At 41.0% G+C, this 20,297-nt stretch overlaps 1 protein-coding gene across 6 annotated transcripts; it reads right to left on the reverse strand.

The window, feature by feature from the left end:
• Positions 1 to 2,812: 2,812 nt before the first annotated feature.
• RCAN3 (RCAN family member 3) lies at positions 2,813 to 14,796 on the reverse strand. 6 transcript variants are annotated; one of them, XM_074161952.1, is made up of 5 exons: positions 14,661 to 14,796; positions 8,985 to 9,222; positions 6,402 to 6,575; positions 5,648 to 5,819; positions 2,813 to 5,031 (listed from the first exon to the last, which is right to left on the reverse strand). In XM_074161952.1, exons 2-5 carry the CDS (start codon positions 9,177 to 9,179, stop codon positions 4,823 to 4,825), a joined length of 750 nt encoding a protein of 249 aa, XP_074018053.1. In that variant the 5' UTR covers positions 9,180 to 9,222; positions 14,661 to 14,796; the 3' UTR covers positions 2,813 to 4,822. The 6 variants fall into 6 exon arrangements, with proteins under 6 accessions (XP_074018053.1, XP_074018054.1, XP_074018055.1 ...); XM_074161953.1 differs by having other exon boundaries at positions 14,561 to 14,762; XM_074161954.1 differs by lacking the exon at positions 14,661 to 14,796 and having other exon boundaries at positions 2,819 to 5,031; positions 5,648 to 5,789; positions 8,985 to 9,179.
• Between the last annotated feature and the right edge of the window lie 5,501 nt (positions 14,797 to 20,297).

Consider the following 20,297-nt stretch of genomic DNA (forward strand, 5'->3'; position numbering starts at 1 on the left):
GCAAAAGAGAGGGAGGGTGTGACTTTCCCAAGCGCTTGCTTGGGAAAGAAGTCCCTCACCAGGTCCTAAATTTATGGCCCTTATACTGTTAGCTGTAGCCATACACGAGGTTTATACATCGGTATGTGTAAAGCTCTGCTTTTGACATCGGTTACTCACTTTAGAGGTCATCAGCCACCAAACCTGATCTTACCCTGTTAGCAGTGTCAGTGGAGGACCAAACAAGATACTGGGATGCTCCAGAACAATCCTGATAAGGTTAATGAATGCCAAAGGACAGAAATCTCAATTAGAAACTACAGGCCCACTTTGCAGCCTTACAAAAAACATAAAGAAGTGACATAACGCACTATTAGGTTAAGTCTCACTGAATTTATACATTGGCTTTCACTTTCAAGTCGGTTTCGTACTCCTCCTGGATCATAAGGTCAGTTCACAGCACCACTGATGCCCACGTAAGCCTGGTTGTCCTCCCTAATCCCTGCTTGCTGTGCCACGTTGCTCAAACAGGGACATGGTCATTGGCTATAGAGTCAGAAAGGACACAGAATTTGTTATTTTCATATTTTATGTAACACAGCAAAACAACAGATTGCCATCAGTACCTTTCCCACTGCCTCACCCTACGCTGACATCTGGCTTTCCGCTGATACTATAGCTGGAATGTTCACTTCACCAAGGAAATCACACATTCCCTTCTGCAAGTCTCAACATGCCAACGTGCTAAAATGCAAGAGACCTTGTTCAGAGGAGGATTGTAACACAAACTAACATTTAAAATACCATGTGACTTAAGTTGTATTTGTGCTTAAAGCTAAAACACGTGAACAACCAAAGCACAGGACACCACCTGTCTCTCCATTAAGGTGGGTACCATGATACCGACATGACATCTCTAGCCCTGATCCTCAGGTGAAGGGTACGGAGACATTCAAACAGACGTTGTGCAAGCCTTCCTCGAGCTGTAGGACTGATGTTCAGAGACAACACACAGTCACTCAGATTTCAGTCAATAGCTACAGGAGAAAAAGTATTTCATCTCGCTCAGAACAAAGGTAAACAGCTACTTAAGCACAAAAGTAAACAGCTGCCTAAGCACACATTCCTCCCAGGTGTCAAGGAGCACAGTTCCCTCCCGCGTTGTTCCCTCGATGGCTCTCCGCGCCTCCGGCTGTAGAACGGAGGAGCCCCACAATGATGGATTGCAGGTGCCGCGTAAGCCCACACAGGAACAAAGACTCACAGGGCCAGCCAGGTGTGCGCCTCCCCTTTGGTTCAGTAAAGGAAATACTTCTGCGTTTTTCTCCGAGGGAATGAGGCTTGGCCGTGGTTTCTTTCCACATTAAAAGCACACCGGACCGTGAACCCCTCCTAGCGAGTTTTACACATTAAGCAGAGCAATTAAACAAAACCCAGCAAGCGTAAGATTCGTAAGACAATCTTCTGTTCTGGGCTAAAACCGATGGGAAATCCAAAACCAGACAGAAATGGAAATACAACCTTTCAGGGAATAAATTAAGCAGGAGGCATTTTATGCATGAGGTCTTTCTGGGGGGAAGCAGTGATCACAGGATTGCAAAAAGAGGGGCCATTCTTAGCTATTATAAATAAAAACAAAGCACCTCTGGCAACTTTTTCTCCAGAATACACAGTCAGACTGCCCAAAGAAAAGACCATACATTTTTTCGTCTGCCTCTCGAGAAGAATGCTTTAAAGGAATTTGGGATATTTATTTATACAAAGCGCAAGCTCAGAAAGGGCTGAGTTGGTGCCTTTGTGCAAGCCTACTTCTAAAAATAGCACTTCTGTTAATAGCAGGTCAGTGATTAGAAGAAACAGGTTCTGATGGTCATTACTGAATCATCACACGGAGTACAAAAAGCAAACCTGAATTTCATTCATTTTACAAGGAAGGCTCTGTCACCCTGGAGATTATGGACAGAACGGAAGTGGGGTAGAATCACTTCTGTTATTGATCGATGCCTAAATTCAAGTTTCCTTTCTGTACAGCCTCTGCTTTGCCTCCTCCTCACCCACCCGTGTCAGTCCTTGCCAGGAGCCAGGCACCTCGTTCCCTCCGGCTCCGGTGAAGCCCTGGCTTCGACACCACCTCCAGGGCAGACACTGCGCCAGACAAAAAGTCTCCCATTATATTGGCACTGTCACAGACACAAGGAACGGCTCCACATGCAGTAAAGGAATGTGATTTTGTAGCATTTCTAATATAATTCAATTATATTGCGCCAGTGAGTGTTGGGAGAAGGGCACCCAGCCTCCCTCTGCTGGCTAACACAAAAACTACTGCCGAAATTTGCCTCATCTGAGGAAGAGAGGGGAACCTGCCGGCAAAGGCACCTGCAGTCCAACAAGCTGATGTTTTACAGTTTTGTTGATCAATGCACACGCTGAATGTTCTGTATAAAGTCTGACCATTTCCTTCCTGTGGAAATGGAGATTTTTGGAAACAAGTTAATTATTTATCTTTACTACAATAAAAACTTACAGAGCTCAGTACTGCAGCCCAAACAGAACATTCTCTCCACAACAGTCAAACTCCCATTCAAAATTCATGTGAGGGAAACACACCCCAAACCACCATAAAAACCCTCTCAGTCCCTCCTTCAGCCCAGCACTTCCCAGGATTTTTCTTTCAAAATCCCCAACTTCTTCAGCATTATTCTTCCGACAATTTGCTTACGGAAAACCATGAACTATCTCAACCGTTCACACTACTACACAAGCACACAATACCATCAGAAAACTCATATATCAAACTTGGGCCAATATGGAATACAGTTAAAAAACCACATGTGAATGGCACTGCATTGGTTTTATTTTAAGTGTCTTTACACAGTGAGAGATGTAGGAATGCAAGTTGTTATACATTTTACACAAGATACATTGACAACGTTACTTGCTTGATTTGTGTTATAAAACTGTTTCTGAAGGTTTTCCACTTATTCCTACCTACAGCAACTTCTACAATGGGGTAGAAATTAAACAATTAACAAAATATAAACACCACAGAAAATCCCAAATGGACTTCTAGAATTTTAAAAATACACAAGCCTGATGAACAATACAAGATTTTTTGTTGTGGTTTTTGGTTTTTTTTTCTTTTTAGTAACATGGAACAGTGAGACAGAGAAGTCAGACTTCAAGTGATTTTAATACCTGAAGAGATACATAAACATCATGCCCGTGGAGGCAAGATGAACAAAAACCATCTTCCTACCTTTTTAATATATACTATTCCTGCCTCCGGAACCAGGACCTGCCTGCAGGATCCCATTTTGCAACTGAAGCTGGTGGCAGGAAGGGATCACGAGCTGGCACAAGACGGAGTTGAAAACATTTACCAAGCCCACAGCAAATTCATGACCATTACTTTTTCTCTCCGCCGTCAATCAACTGAAAACACTTCTGAAAATTCAATATGCACATCACGTAGGATGTGGACTGAAACATCATGTAGGACTGAAACACACTAAAATGAATTTGTAAAAGGCCAATTTCTGAATGACTTACACATACGAACATCAGCAGCCTGGTTTGTTCACGAATAATTTTATTCTTTTAAATAGAAAAAAGAAGAATCTGTCTAGACTAAAAAAGGTTGGTTATAAAATAGCATAAAAGCATAGGAGCGTATGTCATTACACTGAAGCATATCTTCCTCCTACTAAAACAATTAACACAAGATCACAAAATTAAAAGATCTGTATTTTAAAAGATGCATCTTGGTCACCAAAGCAGCAGATGCTCTATCAGACAGACAGGATGTCACACAGAAAAAGTCTGAATGAACAACAGCAAATAAGGGCTGAAACTGCATAAACTGGCTAAGCCAGGCAACCGATTGTCTTAAAAAAATAGGAAACAGACTGGAGAAGTTTAGGAGCACAAGTTAAAAATTAACTCTAGATGTTTTATCTCCTAATATAACTTGTCATAACATAACAGTCAATGAATTAATTTATAAACGTAGGCCATCTCTAGGACTGTAGAGAAACAAACGTTACCTTATTTTCAGAGAGGATCAGAGACAAACACATTCAATAGCTGAATCTGTATTTCACTCTACGTATTGTAATCCACTCCTAATTAGGTGTCAGTGCAAACGACTGTACCTGTCAGTGTTCCATCACAGACAGCAGCAGCAGCGCTGGTGACAGACCCAGACTCTGTCTTCTCAGGGGTCTGTGGCTCCTCCTCCTGCACCCTCTCTGCGTAGTTACCAAAACTACTTGAATTTAGCTCCATACGTGTATTTGTGCCTCATGTCAAATTAAAAACACATACTTGGTATTTCTGAGAAAAGCCAAGATTAATCTTCACCTCAGGAGATTACTAGCTGGGAAGGAATTTTAGCATTAAGAATACGTTTCACTTACATTTAACACTATATTAACTGGAAGCTGTTGTACCAGTACAGATCAGCTTTTAACTGCTATACAATGAACTTTCTTGAATCCAATCGTGACAGTAAGTAAGAGATTACTTCAGCACTTGGTACATCACACTGTACAATATAAAGAAAAGGGTAACATCTTAAAAACCAAATAAACAAAAGAAGAAAAAAAACCACAAGCAGACTTCCTATTTTTCACTACTTCAAGTCAGGTGGATTTGCTACACTTGGGGGACTAGTCCCTAAAATTAAAGTGCTTTTCAGAGCATTGGCATCCAAAATTTTGAACATGAGAGACAACTACAAGTAAAATCTGTTGTCGCTATACATAACATATAGCAGCAGTACAGACATCAACACACGTACTCATTAAGTGTCTGATTTTCGATACTATCTTGAGCATCACAGAATTTAACAGTGCATAGTACCCCCTACCTCCAGTGTACAGTCAAACGCTTTAGATTCATTCAGTATTGTTGCGGGTGGCTCTGGACGCCGTGTCTGCATGATCTTCTGTTTGGGATTTTTTATTTCGTCTTCCTCTTCTGTCTCACTTTCACAGACGTGGACAACGACACTAGGAGTTGATTCTGTTCCTGCATGAAGCTCGTACTTTTCCCCTGAAGAGCAGCAAACAAAAATCAGGCTAAGAACAACCCCAAGGAAAAGCATTAAGCCACTTTATCTCAAAAACTCCTTAATATCTGCAGTAACACAACTAAATATTCGTTTATTGCCATCTGTCCTGGTCTCAGCTGGGAAAGAGTTAATTTTGTTTCTAGTGATTGCTGTGAAAGGAATGTCAATATTACCTGCTGGGCTTAGGTGTTGCTAAGTGATATTTACACTATTTAAGGACTTTTTCTTCAGCTTCCCATAGAAGGACAGAACAATGGAATGAAATATTCCATACCGTAGATGTCATGCTCTGTATATAAATGGGGGTTAACTGGGGGGCAGGAATCCTCTTCTTGTTTGCTACTTAATACTGAGACTATGACAAAATTCAATAAATGGATGTGATGCAGCTAGCACCGCACCATCCAGTTCGGTGCTATACTTTCAATCAATTAACCAATTAAGTAAAAAACATAATGAAGCATTTGATTCAAGTAAGAAACACCACATAAGACAGACTCAGTTTCTTCGCACAGAAAGAAAAGATAAGTAGGTAAATTCCCTCAATAACTTTTTTTGAAGTTAAGTAACCCAAAAAAAGCAGGTAAATATTCCTGCCTGGTCCCAGCTTGGAGACGGCACAAAGCAAGTCGTAGTTTATCAGGGGAGTTGCATCTTCACTCTGTTTCCATCCAACTGGTGGAGATGCAGGTGGCGATATCAGGAACTGTTTAACAGGTTGTGGAGGAAGGAGGTAGGACTTGTCACCTATTTCACTGGATACGTGTACCTGAAGACAAAAGCCAAGCAATACAGAATAAGATGACAAACATTAATTCTCTTTTTATTTAGTCTAGTTCCCCATTAATGCATGCTCATTCTCTGTATTAGCAATGCTTAATTCAGCCTAGTTTTAAAAAATGAAGTAGTACAGCTTTTGTTGTTTCTTGGTATGACGCCTTGGAGAAACGCTGCAGGTGAGAAATTGGCCTCTGTAGGTGCTGACAACGTAGCTGTATATGAGACATGCAACTGCTAATCCAACGAGAAGAATATGCCTGTGAGGCACCTATTATAAAGAGATCTTTGCACCCTTTTCTTTCTGCATATTTCCATTTCTGTATGGGGGAAGGTGGTTGGTGTCACTACACAGCAACTGTTCCATACCAGTTACAGCTCTCTAAGCTCAAGCTGAAAATCAAAATTGTCCCCAAAAGCATTAATTTCTCAACAAGTGAAAATAATACATCTAAGTGTAGAAGAATGAGGTTGAAGGTAACTTCCAATATTTACCACAAATTAAACTCATGGGCAAACGTGGGATAAAGAAGAAACAGGGACACACGTACAACCTCTTAGTGTTCCATAATACCTGTGCAAAGTACAGCTTCAGCTTTTTTCCACTGAAGTCCGTTTCATGCAGTTCTATCCGTGCTCTTGCTGCTGCCTCTGGATTGCTGAAGTTTATCCTTACTCTTCTAAAGCTTTTAAACAACTGGAATGTAACTTGATTATCGTAGACTGTGAAAAGTGCTTCAAATCTTTCCTAGAGATGAAGTACAAAGATTCTCCAAACACAAAATGAACTTTTTCACTCAATGAAAACACATTTCCCTTTCACTTTCCTCTCCCAAATCCCATTCATTTCCTTAATCGCCCAAACCTGTACATTCCATACTTCCCTCAGTTACCCCGATTTGTAAATCTGTATTCAGTGTAGCACTTCTGTGTCTCACCATTTAAATCTGAATTCCAAGAGCGCATTAATGTGAACGAGCCTGTAGAACTCCTTATACGCAAACTGCCACCTAGCGACAGTTACTCAAAAGTGCACATGCCAACAAAAATACCAGTGCTTGCACGTGACTTTCACCCCAGCATCTCCAAAAATACTATGCAAATCAGTTTTTATTTTAGATAAACTGAAGTACTGAGTGCTTAAGGAAAATGTCAGAATTCTCAGGATGAATGAATAAGACTACTTTGGAAGAGACAAAAATCTATTCTTTCTAAACAACACTCCACAAAAATAAAAATGTACTACATTTTGGTAATACTGTTATTCAGAGAGATCTACACAAGCAAATAAGCAGAAAAGGAATGTTTTTTCATTAAGAACTCTTTTCAATGACAATAGCTAATTTGCTTGATTCCAATAGACACCGACCTCTTCACAAAAATCCTGTTGATGCCTTCGTTCCTCTAAAAATAATTACAGGATAAGAGGGCTTTCATTTTAAATAGGACTGAAGACATTCTTCAGATGATGCCCATGTTAGTTTTAACAAAAATATTTTATCGTGCAATTCTCTCCAATCTGTAGAATGTCGAGGCGAACATTAGAGAAACAGACAATACATACTTTCACTCTGAATTTTTCACCTTTTGCTGTTTGAACTAGGTTTGAGAAAACACTTTTAGATGCTACATAAAAGACAAAATTATTAGAAGATGTATGCCAACTTAGACATCTTATAGTTACTCTGTAAATGTACCAAGTATTTAACTTAAAACACTTAAACAAAAGTGGAAACCGAGAGCATTAAATTCAACAACTTCACAGTCAATTCAACACGAACTGTTAATGTTTAAGTGTTGCTTTAACAAATCAACAGTCAAACCAGAAACATAGCTAGAAAATGTCCAAAAAATGGATGAAAGAATTAGGGCAGAAATAGAAGCTAAGCAAAACGCTTCATAAGAATTAAATATACAGGTTTCAGATCAATAGTGTCTTTTTAGCCTTTTCTCCTCACAAGAATATTAATCATCACTCATGTATGTGAAGTTTCATAGATGAAAATGCTGAGCACAAAATATTTGTGCCTACATAAAGAACGAGGCAACATATTTTTTTTACGAGTTCTGACTACTACAAGATCAGGGAAGAGGGAGATTGATTTTGATAGTCTGCTTGTAAGTGCTGCCAGCTTTGCCAGCGTTACCAAATCAACTCAAAGAACGTTGGGTAGCAAAACTGTGAGCGCCACCAACACCCTCCTTGTGTCCCCCCAAACCAAACCCAAAACCACAACAAATTTTCAAATTGCTTTCTGTTTGTGTACACACAGCACGATTTCCACTGGTTTCATTAACTGTTTGCTGTGCATTCAGCCTTTAAAAGGAGATGTAAGCAGAAGTAAATCAAGCGATTGAAATATGTGTCCAGTGGCTGAATAAGCTTCATTTCATACAACAGATAAAAGCCATATAATGTATCAAAGCACCTCTACGCTTCCAAGCACTATAAAGAAGTCTGCATAGTAAGCATTCAATTTATAGATATAAGTATAGATATCTAAGTGGTGTGTATATATGCATACAAGTACTTTTGTAAACTGAAACTGATGAAGCCACAGACCAAAGCTCTCACATCAGCCCCTCTGATTTGCCCTCACCCATGTAGTGTACATAATTATTCCCGATGCTCTTAGAAGCAAAGGGAAAGTACAGATCCGACTGAATACAAATGTTTACAAGCCAGAGAAGATTTAGTTTATTATAAGGTCTTTATAAGCCACTTTCAAGGTGTTCAAGTCAGAATACACATCCTGCGAATTCCTAATACTCTTTTAACAGAATCCTCGCCTCAAATAAAAAATTTAAATTTGCTTTCAGATTTTATTTAAATCTGCCCTTAGATTTGGTACCTTGGATAAAGAGGAAAAAAAAAATCAGAAGAGCTTTTCACGGGAGAAGTACTGTACATCCATTAATGATTTCAAATGCCAGAGAACTGTAGTATTTTCTGCTCTTTGGTAACTGTACTCACTCTGACCTGAGCTTACCAGGTAAGTACTTTAGATTGTTTCCCCCCTTCCCCCCCATTATAATAAGCAGTAATAAACTGAAAATCCAGACAAAAATGTTCAATACCTATACTTACAATATTACACCCCAAATATGTACCTATACTTACAATAGTACACCCCAAATATGCCTGTCTCTACCTTACCTTTTCTTCCTGTACCTCAAACACAGCTTCATGAACACTGCAAGCAAAGAGTGAGGTAGGCAAGTCACTTAAATCCATCATCTCTTCCAACTCATCTTCATTTTCTCCAAAAATCATCTGTTCTTCCTCTTCTTGGTCACTGCTGTAGAGGTCTGACTGGCTGTCACTCCAGGACTTCATTGTATCTCTGAGCATCGTTCACCCAAAGCAACTCTATGTTCCAGTTTCTAGTAGGGGTCTGTCATTCCAAAAAGAAAACCAAACAAAACAGAATGTGAAGACAACACATCTTCTTGGTTTGACTCTTCTTTAAAGCAAGTAATTTTACAGAAAAGCATAGAAATCAACATGAAACTCGTTCTCATCCACAAAACAGAAGCACCATATCCCATTTCTGTATATGGGATAAAGATACTGCTGTTCAATCTATGAAAAGGAACTCACTCAGTCAAGTAAATGAAATTTCTCCTCCCTTTACTCTGACATACATCAGGAATTACAATACTGTTCTAGAAGCTTTTCTCCATGACACGCTTTCCACTTTCTTATTTAATTCCAATTTCTTATTTAATAAGTTAAAAGCATTTCCAAAGTAATCAGAGAAGTCTTCTGATATTTGAAGAAATATCTTTATTACATGTATTCAGCAAACTTAAAGCATCTGTCCAAAGACTCTCCAAGCCAGTGGCAGACACAGGAACAAAACCCAAGATCTCCTGAAGTGAGGACATCTCCATCTCCTAAGCACCAGAGAACGCCTTTCCCATAGGTAAGTGTTATCTACAGCCTTGAGTAAACATGTCAAGGAAGGAAAAAAAGGTAACAAACTAGTTTTTACACAATAAAAGAGATTTTAATAGAGCATACTTTGCTCTATTATTGCTGAAAAAATCATGAGGAGGTTATCACACTACTGTATATTCTAATGCAAATGATAGAAAACATGTAACTGTACTATATCTAGATTCGGAGGGGTTGTTAATTTGTGACATAACATTAAAAGAAAGGTAAGTAAATATATTATGTTTCATTGGCAATGATCTCATTTGAGTATTTGCTTAACTAGCTTTTCAAGCAGTCACTGAGAAATGACATCAGCCGAAACCAGTATGGATTAAAAAAACCCTCATAAATCCATGCTCACTCATGGGAGAAGGTTTAAGACAAATCTTCTAATTAACAACACCCAAACACTCTCGACACTTTGTACTTAAGGAGAAATAGCACCTGAAATGAGAAAAAAAAATACTTAATACCTATTTTAAGTATTTACAAACCACTTATGAGACACACACACACGCAAAGGGTGTGATGCTACGTTAAATGAGTTATATCAACGTAACCTCGGTGTGGACACATAAAAGCCACCTGAAGTGGTGTGCGCACACGCACAGGTACCTGCACCACTTCCCTGTCACAATTTCAGTCAAAACATTACAAAGTTATTCATAGACCTGCCTAAATTTTCCCAACAGAGCAAATTTCAAAATTTTCACAGGAAATGCTCCTGAGCATCACAGAAAGCACGGTGTAAATGCAAGAAAACATGTAGCTGCTGGAAACCTAATATTTTGTGCTCACTGATTCATGCAAAAAGGAAAGCAAAAAGGAAAAGAAAATACGCCAACACAGTAAAAACAAAAGCCGCCATCTGGCTTAACAGCACGGACTGCAAGAGAGTTCTGGGTTAATCAACCCAACATGCAACAGGACACAGACACCTACAGTCAAGCCAAGCCACTTGCAGACAGAATTGAGAGCAACGTGACAGCCTTGTCCCGGCTTTGGTTCTACTTCCCCAAGCTTCCTCGTCAGAGGGGAGCACGGAGGACAATAAGAAACACCTAACCTACACAGGACTGCTCCAAAAACCTGCTTTTCAGACCAATCAAAGAACGAAGAGACTTGCAACCAAGGCAAGAGAGCAAAAGTGGCACAGAAAAAGGAGAGTTTGGAAACGCCGGTATATAAATTCAATGACTTAAATTACCAGTGAGTAAGACAGGAAGTAAGGTAACATACAGATCAACACAAAATTTGGTCAAGTTGGCCGCGTTAGGAAGAGCTTTAAGAAGTTCAGGCCGTCTGAGCCTCACACACTACAAAATGAAGTCAACAAAGCAGACTGGAGGGAGGCAAAAGCATCAAGAAAATATGATTAACGGAGCGCACAAGTACTGTGACTTACACTGCCTGCAGTAGTACTCCTCTCTTCATTCTGTTAGTACTGTGCAATCAGACAACACAATTAAAATGAGAGAGAATTTAATCCATAGATTATCAACTGAATCCATTATTCCTCCTTTAAAGCTGTTATCGTCTATTATGTTGTTTAAGGAGCTGCAATCTGCACACTAAACACCGCAGTGACCACAGACATGTTCCTCTGTTTGGTATGTTAGTACAGAGGAACAGCACTTCAAACAAAATGAGCAGTGATGGACAAAATGAAGGCAGATCTGGGGGTTTATTTATACAAATGAGATGCCTGAACTCTATTTCTGGCTAATATTCTGTACAATGAGACTTTGCATAGTCTCCTTGATTACAATCTTTTACACACCAATGAGAAAAGCATGCAAATATCTGCTTGAAAATAAAATAAAACTGAAATTGTTAAAAAGAGCAATGAAAGACACTTTCTAAAACACCAACTTATATACATAAAGAATGCACTATGGAAAAAAAAAATAATCCCAGTTTTCCCTTCTTAGGCCAAATTTGGTTAAAGGAGTTCAGAGCATTAAAATTAAGTTCAAAGTGATGAACTTATGAGGAAGTTCCAAAACTCTGAAACTGTTGTTTTGTATTTTGAAAAAAGACATCCATGTTATTTCCATGTCTGTCTGGCATAACAGAACATGGCAATTTCGTAAATGAAAAGGTGACAACATACAGAAGATGGAGCAGTAAAAGGCAAGAACGATAGCCAGGTAAACAATACAATTAAGGAAAGGTCTTTGCCAAATCAACTTGGGAATTGGAGAAGGATCAATAACAAACAACTGCAATGTTTGCAAACAAATGCCAGGAGCTCAGGTATCACAGAACACCACAGACACTGTAAGAGAGAATGGGAAGAAAAAAGGGAAAAAAGCCACCGCAAAAGCCACAAGATCTAGCTTCTTTTACGATTTAATTTATGTAACATTACATGATTCAAGTAACCTATGAAGTAGGCAGAGATAAAGTGATGGCTACAAGGCCACTATGATTTTCACCATGCATGGACTGGTAAACAGTGAGAGAAACTGTCTCGTTAGCATCTAAACATTAAAGAAATTAAACTTGGGAGTTCCTACATCTTTAGTCCTCTGTGTCCTGATTCATTTCGTCCAGTTCCATGTGAAACAGGCAATCAACAGCTACCGTTATCTGCATATTCCCACCACCTTCAAAATGCACACAGATTCAAACAAACTACCAAGGCAGGATTGCTCAGAAGCTGGGCTGAGCTGACAGCCCTGGTGACCCTGCACTGTAGGCCTGTCCTCTGTTCACCACAAAAGATCTTCCCTGCAAACCTTTTACAGCAAAAATACCCTTGATACGAGGAAAATACTGCTTTTTGCTCAACAGCAATTTGTGGTATTATGAAACACCTCAAATTCTGCATAGGCATGCGTTACTGCCCAGAAGAGACACCCTTCAGATTTGTAAAGAAGTTTAAGAATCCTGATGGAAAACACACAGACCTGTCTAGGCACACTATATCCAGCTCTGCACACAGCAAACAGCCTCGCTGGCTTCAAGTTTCATTATATGCACATTCATCATGCTGTAACATTTAAATACAGCAACAAAACCTTTTACTGCGAGATATTTTCTGCTCCATAAAAAGGCAGCGCGGATCTCAAATGATGTGTGTAAACGATACTGGAGAGCTGGGGCAATTGAAACATCCCCCTTGCCATGAAATAGATGGCATTTGTTTTCTCAACTACTAACAAAAATTGAATTACCAGGAATTATCTTGTTCCTTTAGAGAACAAGAGCAGAAACTTGTACACTATTAAGCTGCAGAGAACAATGCAGTCATTCCCTTGAATTCCTGCAAACAGTCTGCAGGGAAAGTGATTTAACAGAAGCAATCTTAGTCAAAGTTAAGGAAATATTTCAGCAAGAAGATCAACAGTTCTGTATAATTTACAGTACAGCATTTCTCGCTAACATAAAAACAAAATCTGAAAAGCTTCTGTAGAAAGCACTGAACGATATATATAAGCTACTTGAATTATTTTTTGGTTTAAAAAAAAAAAGAATGCTTCATAGTTCTATTTTTTAAATCATAAACCTACATGATTAATTCTAGTTTTTTCACAGAATACTTGTTTTTCCTGACTTCACCCAGATCAGTAGCAAAACACCACGGTTACTGAGCGATGCAAGAATATGTTATAGCTTCCCCAAAATAAGGATGAGACAGGTAAGGCCGATGTATGAATGCTAATTAAGAAGTATTGTTGGGAGCAGCACTGTGAGAAGTGGTATTTTAACAGACTAGGCTGAACTATTTTATTGTGCAATTATCAGAAAGCAATAAAATCAGAAGCAGAAATACTCCAAGTTTGCTATGTACACCGATGTGGTTATCAGTGCAACTGCCAAGCAGCTCTGCTTCAGCTCCCCTGTGCAAAAAGGGAATTACTTCACTTACCTCCTTGGAATCTAAGAAATGCCTATTTGTAAGATAGTCTGATACAAATGAAAATATACAAATGCTAGTTATTTATTACAAACAGCTAGTTCTTACTGCAATAAACAATTTGAAATCATAAGGAAAATCGTTGTGTAGACAACTGACAATACTTGTTAGTAAGCTTTCTGATCGCTTGCTCCCTCTTATATTTTAAGATTAAATGGCCTTGCACAGCAGGACTAAAAGCATCCCAAGAACTAAAGCTACTTGGATAAGACCTTTTACTAAGTCCTTTGTTCTTCTGAGAATTAATACCTGCTTATCATTTAAACACCAGGTGACAGGTACCTCCGAAACACTCAAATGCAAACTCTTCGACTTCATACAAAGCTTAAGATCTCCCGAAATTTAAGCAAACTGTGGAAAGGCAGCTTCCACTATTGAGAGCAGAAGATGTTCTCCATCAGAGCATCGGTACAGACAGCGCTGGTGTTTTTACCTTTGCATCGCCTGGACCCGCTCTTCAGGCACTGCTGAAACACAAACAGCTCGTTTACAAACCCCCAATACTTACAAGGACTAGCAACGGCGCGGCGATTTTCACGTAAACAGCCAAATCTGCTCGGAGGAGTTTACAGAAACTCGGGCTCAAGCCTGCAAACCCGCCGAGGGTAGAGCAGCCCTGGGCGAGCCCAGGGGCCGGGAGACCGACACCCAAGTTCAGAGCTCACACGGCGAGTGATACACAGGAGGCAGAAGGGAAAAAAAAAAAAAACAAAAACTAAAAACCCAACCCAATTTTTCTATATCTGCCCTAAAGAGCAACTCTTAAAGGAGAAAACAACTTCGCCGCCGGCAGCCTGGCTCGGCCAGGCCTCACCGACTTCGCTTCAGAGGCACCAGCGAGCCGCCACCGGGCCGGGCCGCCTCCCCTCACCTCAGGACGGGACTCCCGGCGCGGGGAACGGCTGAAGGGACGGGGAGAGCAACAGATGGCGGGCGGCGGGGTGCCGAGAGGAAGCAGGGGGAGCGCTCACCGTCTCCTCGGCGGGGGTCCCCTCGGTGGCGGTGGGGCCGCGCAGGGGGCGGCGGCGGGAGCGCGCACCGCCCGCCGGTGGCTGTGCGGACCGAGCGGCGGCGGGAGGGCGGCGGCGGGAACGCGCCTGCGTGCGCGCCCCCCCCCCCCCATCGCCTCAGGGAGCTGCGGCGGGGGGGGGGTGTCGGTGACCCGGATGAAGGGGGGATCTGCGCATGCGCCAGCCCCGTCCCCTCACAGAGGGCGGCGGAGGGCGGCCATCTCCTCGCCGGTTCGCCATGAGCGGCCCAAGCGTTTCTGTGGTGGGTTTCGGGCATGTTTAGCCCCACCCCGGGTGTCCGGGGGTCTCCACAGCGAAGGGCACGAAGCGTTTTGGGGAAGTGAACGGCGTTTTATACCTCGACGAGGCGATGGGCCATTACCGTCCTGGCCTGGCGGAAAGGCTTTCCTGGGTTCTCTGAGGGAATGACTGAGCTCAGAGAGATGAGAATTGATGCAAAAGCTGCAGATTGCTCTAGGAACTGTCTCTGGAGAAGCGGTCGGCGGCTGGGTTGCTGGCAGAGCCGAATGTGGAGGATGGAGGCTTCTTCTGTTTTTTTAATTAACAACCTTGAAGAGCTGTGTGAGACCTGAGGGAGGAGGGCCTGGGGGTGTCCTGGCAGGACATTGGGGTGACCTTGAAGGCTAAAGCTGGAGAAGAGGACATTGGAATGACTGTCGGGAGTGCAATACCTGTGCCGTGGTGCTTCGTGCACAGCCTGAGGGTTTCTGCTGCGAAAGGCCCATGTACGCTTCTAGATGGCGGCTGAAGTTAATCGGTTTTACTTTGCATTTGGCCTCAGCTGGCGAACACGCTCGGGCAGTTGCCAGATGGGAACAACGACAGTTTGTGTCCTTCGTCTCTCAAATGTAAATCACGGCTTAGTCCAGTGATGAGATGATTTGAGACGGTGGTCATCTGAACTGCGTGATAAATGAATGCTTGTGTACATTTACATCTAAAGAATGCACAAACCAACATTGTTTTTTTGGCTGTTTTCCGTTTCCCACAAAATGCACACAAAACTCTCTTGAATGTCCTTGACACAAACAGTTAAACAGCTTTGTCCTTGGAAAGCCAGAAGACAGTTAGGATTTTTGACATAAATACTGAAATTTCTATGGTTGAAATGTTTTCTTCTGAAGTTCACGTACAGAAAAAAGGCAGAAAGCGATACGAAGCTGGTCTTCTTTACCAGGCTTGTAATTTGTCCACAGTGCAGACCCTTCCCTCGTAAGAAACCAGGGCATAGCAGAATTCACTTTTAGAAAGGTAAGACCACTCTTACGTGTCCAGATAAGGGATTCTGCAATTTAGATGCAGTGCAAATTTAGGCAGCAATTGGTTAGGATCAATTACCTTAGCCTTTCCTTGCTGCACTCGTGCTTTATTAATCCAATACTATGTTCTTCCTCCCTGGCCAGCAATATATTCTGCTTTAATACCACAAACTCCCAACATTTATGTCCATTTCAGGGGCATTTTTAAATACTGTCTTTTGTAATAACACTTCTTTTGTAGCATGCATTTTTGTAATCCTAACATCTGGCTTGATTGCCACCCCTTTATATTAGCACGTAACACAGTTGTCTCTGATACAACGTGCTAACCCTTAAATGATGTATGTTAACAAAGTATTACCACATTTATCAGAAACTCTGGGGTTTAATTATGCTGCTTCTGCAAGCATTCAAGAAAGCGCTAGACAGTTTTAATAGTTGCGTCCAGGGACTTGTATGAAGTGCAGCTTTAACACCAAAGTGGATAAGGCTGCTCTTTTCTTGTTTTTTTTTCTTTTTTTTCCATTTGTGGTTTGAGACCCCAAGAGATACATTTAATTAAGAGTATCCTGAGGGTTATCTTCTGCTTATCCCCTTGGACTAAAACCCATATGGTGAGCGTTAATTAGGTTGGCAAGCATTCGATTAAGCTACACTGCCAGTATTCTAAATTTATGACCGTCTGTATCTCTTAATGGCATTGTTAGGAAATGCCCTTAAGCTGTCTACTCCTGCAATCAAAGACATGATATCCTGTATCTGAAGGATGGCATCTCCTACAGCGGAGCGTTCCCGACTAGTATTAGAGGTCTTTGCTGTCTCAGAGAAGCACGCTGTTGTCTCAATTTCAGTATTGAGTTGGCAGGCACGCAAAAATCATGAGTCAGGCCACCAATAATATAATGCTTTTGGGTTTGTGATTTGGTTCATCTTGTGTGCGTGTCCCCCCTGACTCCTTTAGGCTATACTTGGATCACATTTTCAAGCTCTTCTCCGAAATAATGATGTATTTTTTTAAAGCCCTGTAAAACTTAAGACTTTAAAGAAAATTGCATGGTTCCTAAAGCTGACACCAAATACTTGGAGACTCATGTAAAATTGCAAGCATTAGTAATGCTGCAGCCCCAAACATCAGCTGTTGCAATCTGCATTTCATTTAAAAGTATCCTGCTAAAAAAGACAGTTCTTTGAATGTACATGGTACTTACGGTAGTAAACTAAATTGTCTTAACTTCTCTTAAGGTATTTATGGCCAATAAAAGCTATACCAAGAGGATGGAGCAGGCCAGAATTATATAGGTTTTTACCACGATCTTTTATTAAGTTTCATTTCCAAAGGTCTCACCTAAAAGACAAATAGAATTAAATAGACATGCAACATTGCTTATGAAAAATTAAGCAGTTATCCTTATAGTCCAATACTGTAAAGCTTGATTTATTTACACATTTTAATGTGAACAAGAGAACATTGTAGGCAGATCATTTTGTACATTCAGCCAACAGAGGAGCTGTATTCCACAGCATTAAGTTACATGTAAGTTATACACTGAGAACGTATTAAGTGCTCTGGTGCATTGAAAAGCCACACAGCGTGGAGGCAATAGATGTCAGTTCACATTTGATAAAGAAGCTAGGAGATGGAGAGTCAAAGAGCTATTCTACCAGTTTAGTAAAGGAGACAGCAGTCAGCTGATTTTTGTGCATTCTTTTTCAGCTCTCGATGCTGAAAAACTCCGCACATTTGGAAATCCAAGTGCACCCTGCTGTTTTCAGTGCCCTGTCTCCCTTGGGATCAGCCCTGGTTAAAGCGAAGCTTTGACATACACATCTTAAAGTGTGCTGTACACCAACAGATTATTTTTCATGCTGCAAGAAGGACTAGAACGTGGCATGGGGCTCCTCTCCTTTCACTCTTCATGTGCTGTTTAGTTCTAAATGTTTGCTGCAGTCTTGGGCATGGCCATTGTCACCTCAGGCCAACAACTATTCTGTAAAAAGTAGAGACTGGAGGGTACAAATAGTTTCCTGTTTTCAGCTTGTAAGCTCTGAACTAGAAGGGAGGTAAGGAGTTTATTTCAATCCTGAGCTATACCCTCCTGCTGTTAGAAAGGGCGCAGAAGTCCTATGGTCAGTTTAAACAGATGTTTGGCTCCTAGTGGCCCCTGTTCCTGCCTTCTCAGCAACAAGAGACGGCAGCTGTAAGACTGTGCTGAAGAGCAGAAAATAAAATCTTTTGCAAGCTTGAGGGAAAGAGCAAGAAAGGGGGGGACTGCATAAAATAAATAAAAAAATAACCAACCACATTTTAAAATTCAAGTATTGAACATAGGCAGCAAGCAGGAGCAAGGTGCAGTCTGGCAGTGCGATGCCGTGCTTACGGTGGCTAACAAAGACTGGCAAAAATGCAACCCTTACGATATCAGTGCATTGAGTTGAGGCCTGTAGCCCAAGGAACACCTCAGGCTCTACTGCTGTGGCACAATGGAGTAATCAAAAATACTGTGATTTATGTGCTGCTGAAACAGACATCACCTCCCTTGGAGGCCTTTGTCAGGAAGTTTCCAAAAGCAAGTCTCGCTGCAGGTAAAGGGAACTGTCATTATTAAGTAGAATTATTTAAACGCTTGCAGACTGTGTAAATAAAACATGGTTATATAAAGCTTTAGAGCAAGACTCTTGCCTTTAGAGTCTTTGAAAGAAAAGGGCCAAAATAGCACACTATTACAAAAGCTCAGGTTATGGCTGGAAGAAATTTCACCCAGAGCAGAAGACAGCCACGTGTTGACAACTGAGGGATCTCTGGCAGAGAGGGAGGTCAGGCCAGGAGTCAGTCAGTGCTCAGGCCGCAGGGCTGTGGAGAATCTGGGCATCTTACTGCAAAAAAATCCCTGAATTAGGGCAGAGCACAGCCCACAAGAGAGAAATACAGCCAGGGGCTCCACTTCAGAGTGGTTCTTTCCCCCTGGCAAAGCACTCTCTCTCTGTCTCTCATGATGTCAGGTCCCAAGATGAGGAGAAAAAAATCTAACCAGCCATTTACTGGCTACGAAGTCTGCACACCGGTCAACTGGAGTTTTTAAATACCACCGAAAAACTAAGAACCAAGAAAACTACGTTCTGTTACACATAGGACCGTTCTAATAGTAGAAATCAACAGCAAAACATTTATGTGCTTCTGATTAGTTATTACAGACGTTGCTGTGGTATAAAATAATTAAACAGAGAATATTGCCATGTAAAAGGTAGAGTTTGCAGCTATGCATGGTTTAGCACAGCTTGTTTTAAAACAGTATGTTTCTGTGGTTTCAGAACTAATAGGTCAAAACAGCTACCGCCTCATTGATTAAAAGGGAAGAGATAAGAAAAGCCAGTATTCTTGTTCCCTTCCCATTCAGCCTCCCCTGTACTACTTTATTTTGTATTGTTAATGAACAAAAGCTGCACATAAATTCACAAGCAATTGATTACTGAGGATACAAAGCCAGAGGTAGTAAATCAGTGTCACTGCAACTCCGACAAGATTAATGTTCTGGCAGTATTAGCCCATTAACATTGTTATCTTACTTAAACACAAAAAGTATTGAGGCCAAAAGAAAAGCTGTTATTTCTTGAGGTTTCATAAGCTGTAGTGTACGGGACGCCACTGATAAGATCTGAATTGTCAGACATGCCAAGTTGGTGAAGAAACTTCACATATAGGTACACGTACAGACGCTAGGCATCTATGCTTCACGGGAGGGGGAAGGTTATAATTTTTCTAGCTGCACAAAAATGTCAAAGCAGTCTCAAATATTTGCAAATTAAATTAGTATTCAGAGCTGGCAAAGCAAACATATGCAAAAGAATGGTTCTGTTGTCATATACAATAGCAAAAATCTGGAATAACTATATACAAGTCAGTGGAGTTCTTGGGAATTTTTGGTAGTGGGAACAGAAACTGGCCATAAGTCAATTTAAAAAAAAAAAAAAAAAAAAATGCAGAAAGCCACTGTTTCAAGTCCAAGATCCTCCCAAATCCTTTGGTGTCAGAGTAACCACTTCAGAATGCACGGAACACAAACTATTTGTTTCAAATAAAGTCTTCTAAGGTCATGGAGACACTCCACTATGCATACAGTCCAAGACACACCAAACAGACGTAAAATTCTGCTTCCCAGCAAAACAAGTGCTTTTAGAGAAGATGGTGATCTCAGAGTGCCAGTGTAACTTGCATATGCCAATAAATGTGGTACTTTGTCCTTTCCACTTGACAGGTTCCCCCCCCCGCCTTGTGTCTATTCTCCCTTCATATCAGCTTCTAGCCATCTCTTGGAAGCTG

The sequence above is a fragment of the Numenius arquata genome, chromosome 21 (assembly GCF_964106895.1).
Source record: "Numenius arquata chromosome 21, bNumArq3.hap1.1, whole genome shotgun sequence".
Classification (NCBI taxonomy): domain Eukaryota; kingdom Metazoa; phylum Chordata; class Aves; order Charadriiformes; family Scolopacidae; genus Numenius; species Numenius arquata.

Coding starts and splice junctions, on each gene's coding strand:
- RCAN3 (XM_074161952.1), bottom strand. CDS start 9,179: ATGCTCAGAGATACAATGAAGTCCTGGAGTGACAGCCAGTCAGACCTC. Junction 6,576..8,984: donor TTGAGGTACAGGAAGAAAAG/GTAAGGTAGAGA, acceptor CTTCATCTCTAG/GAAAGATTTGAAGCACTTTT. Junction 5,820..6,401: donor TGAAGCTGTACTTTGCACAG/GTATTATGGAAC, acceptor TTTTGTCTTCAG/GTACACGTATCCAGTGAAAT.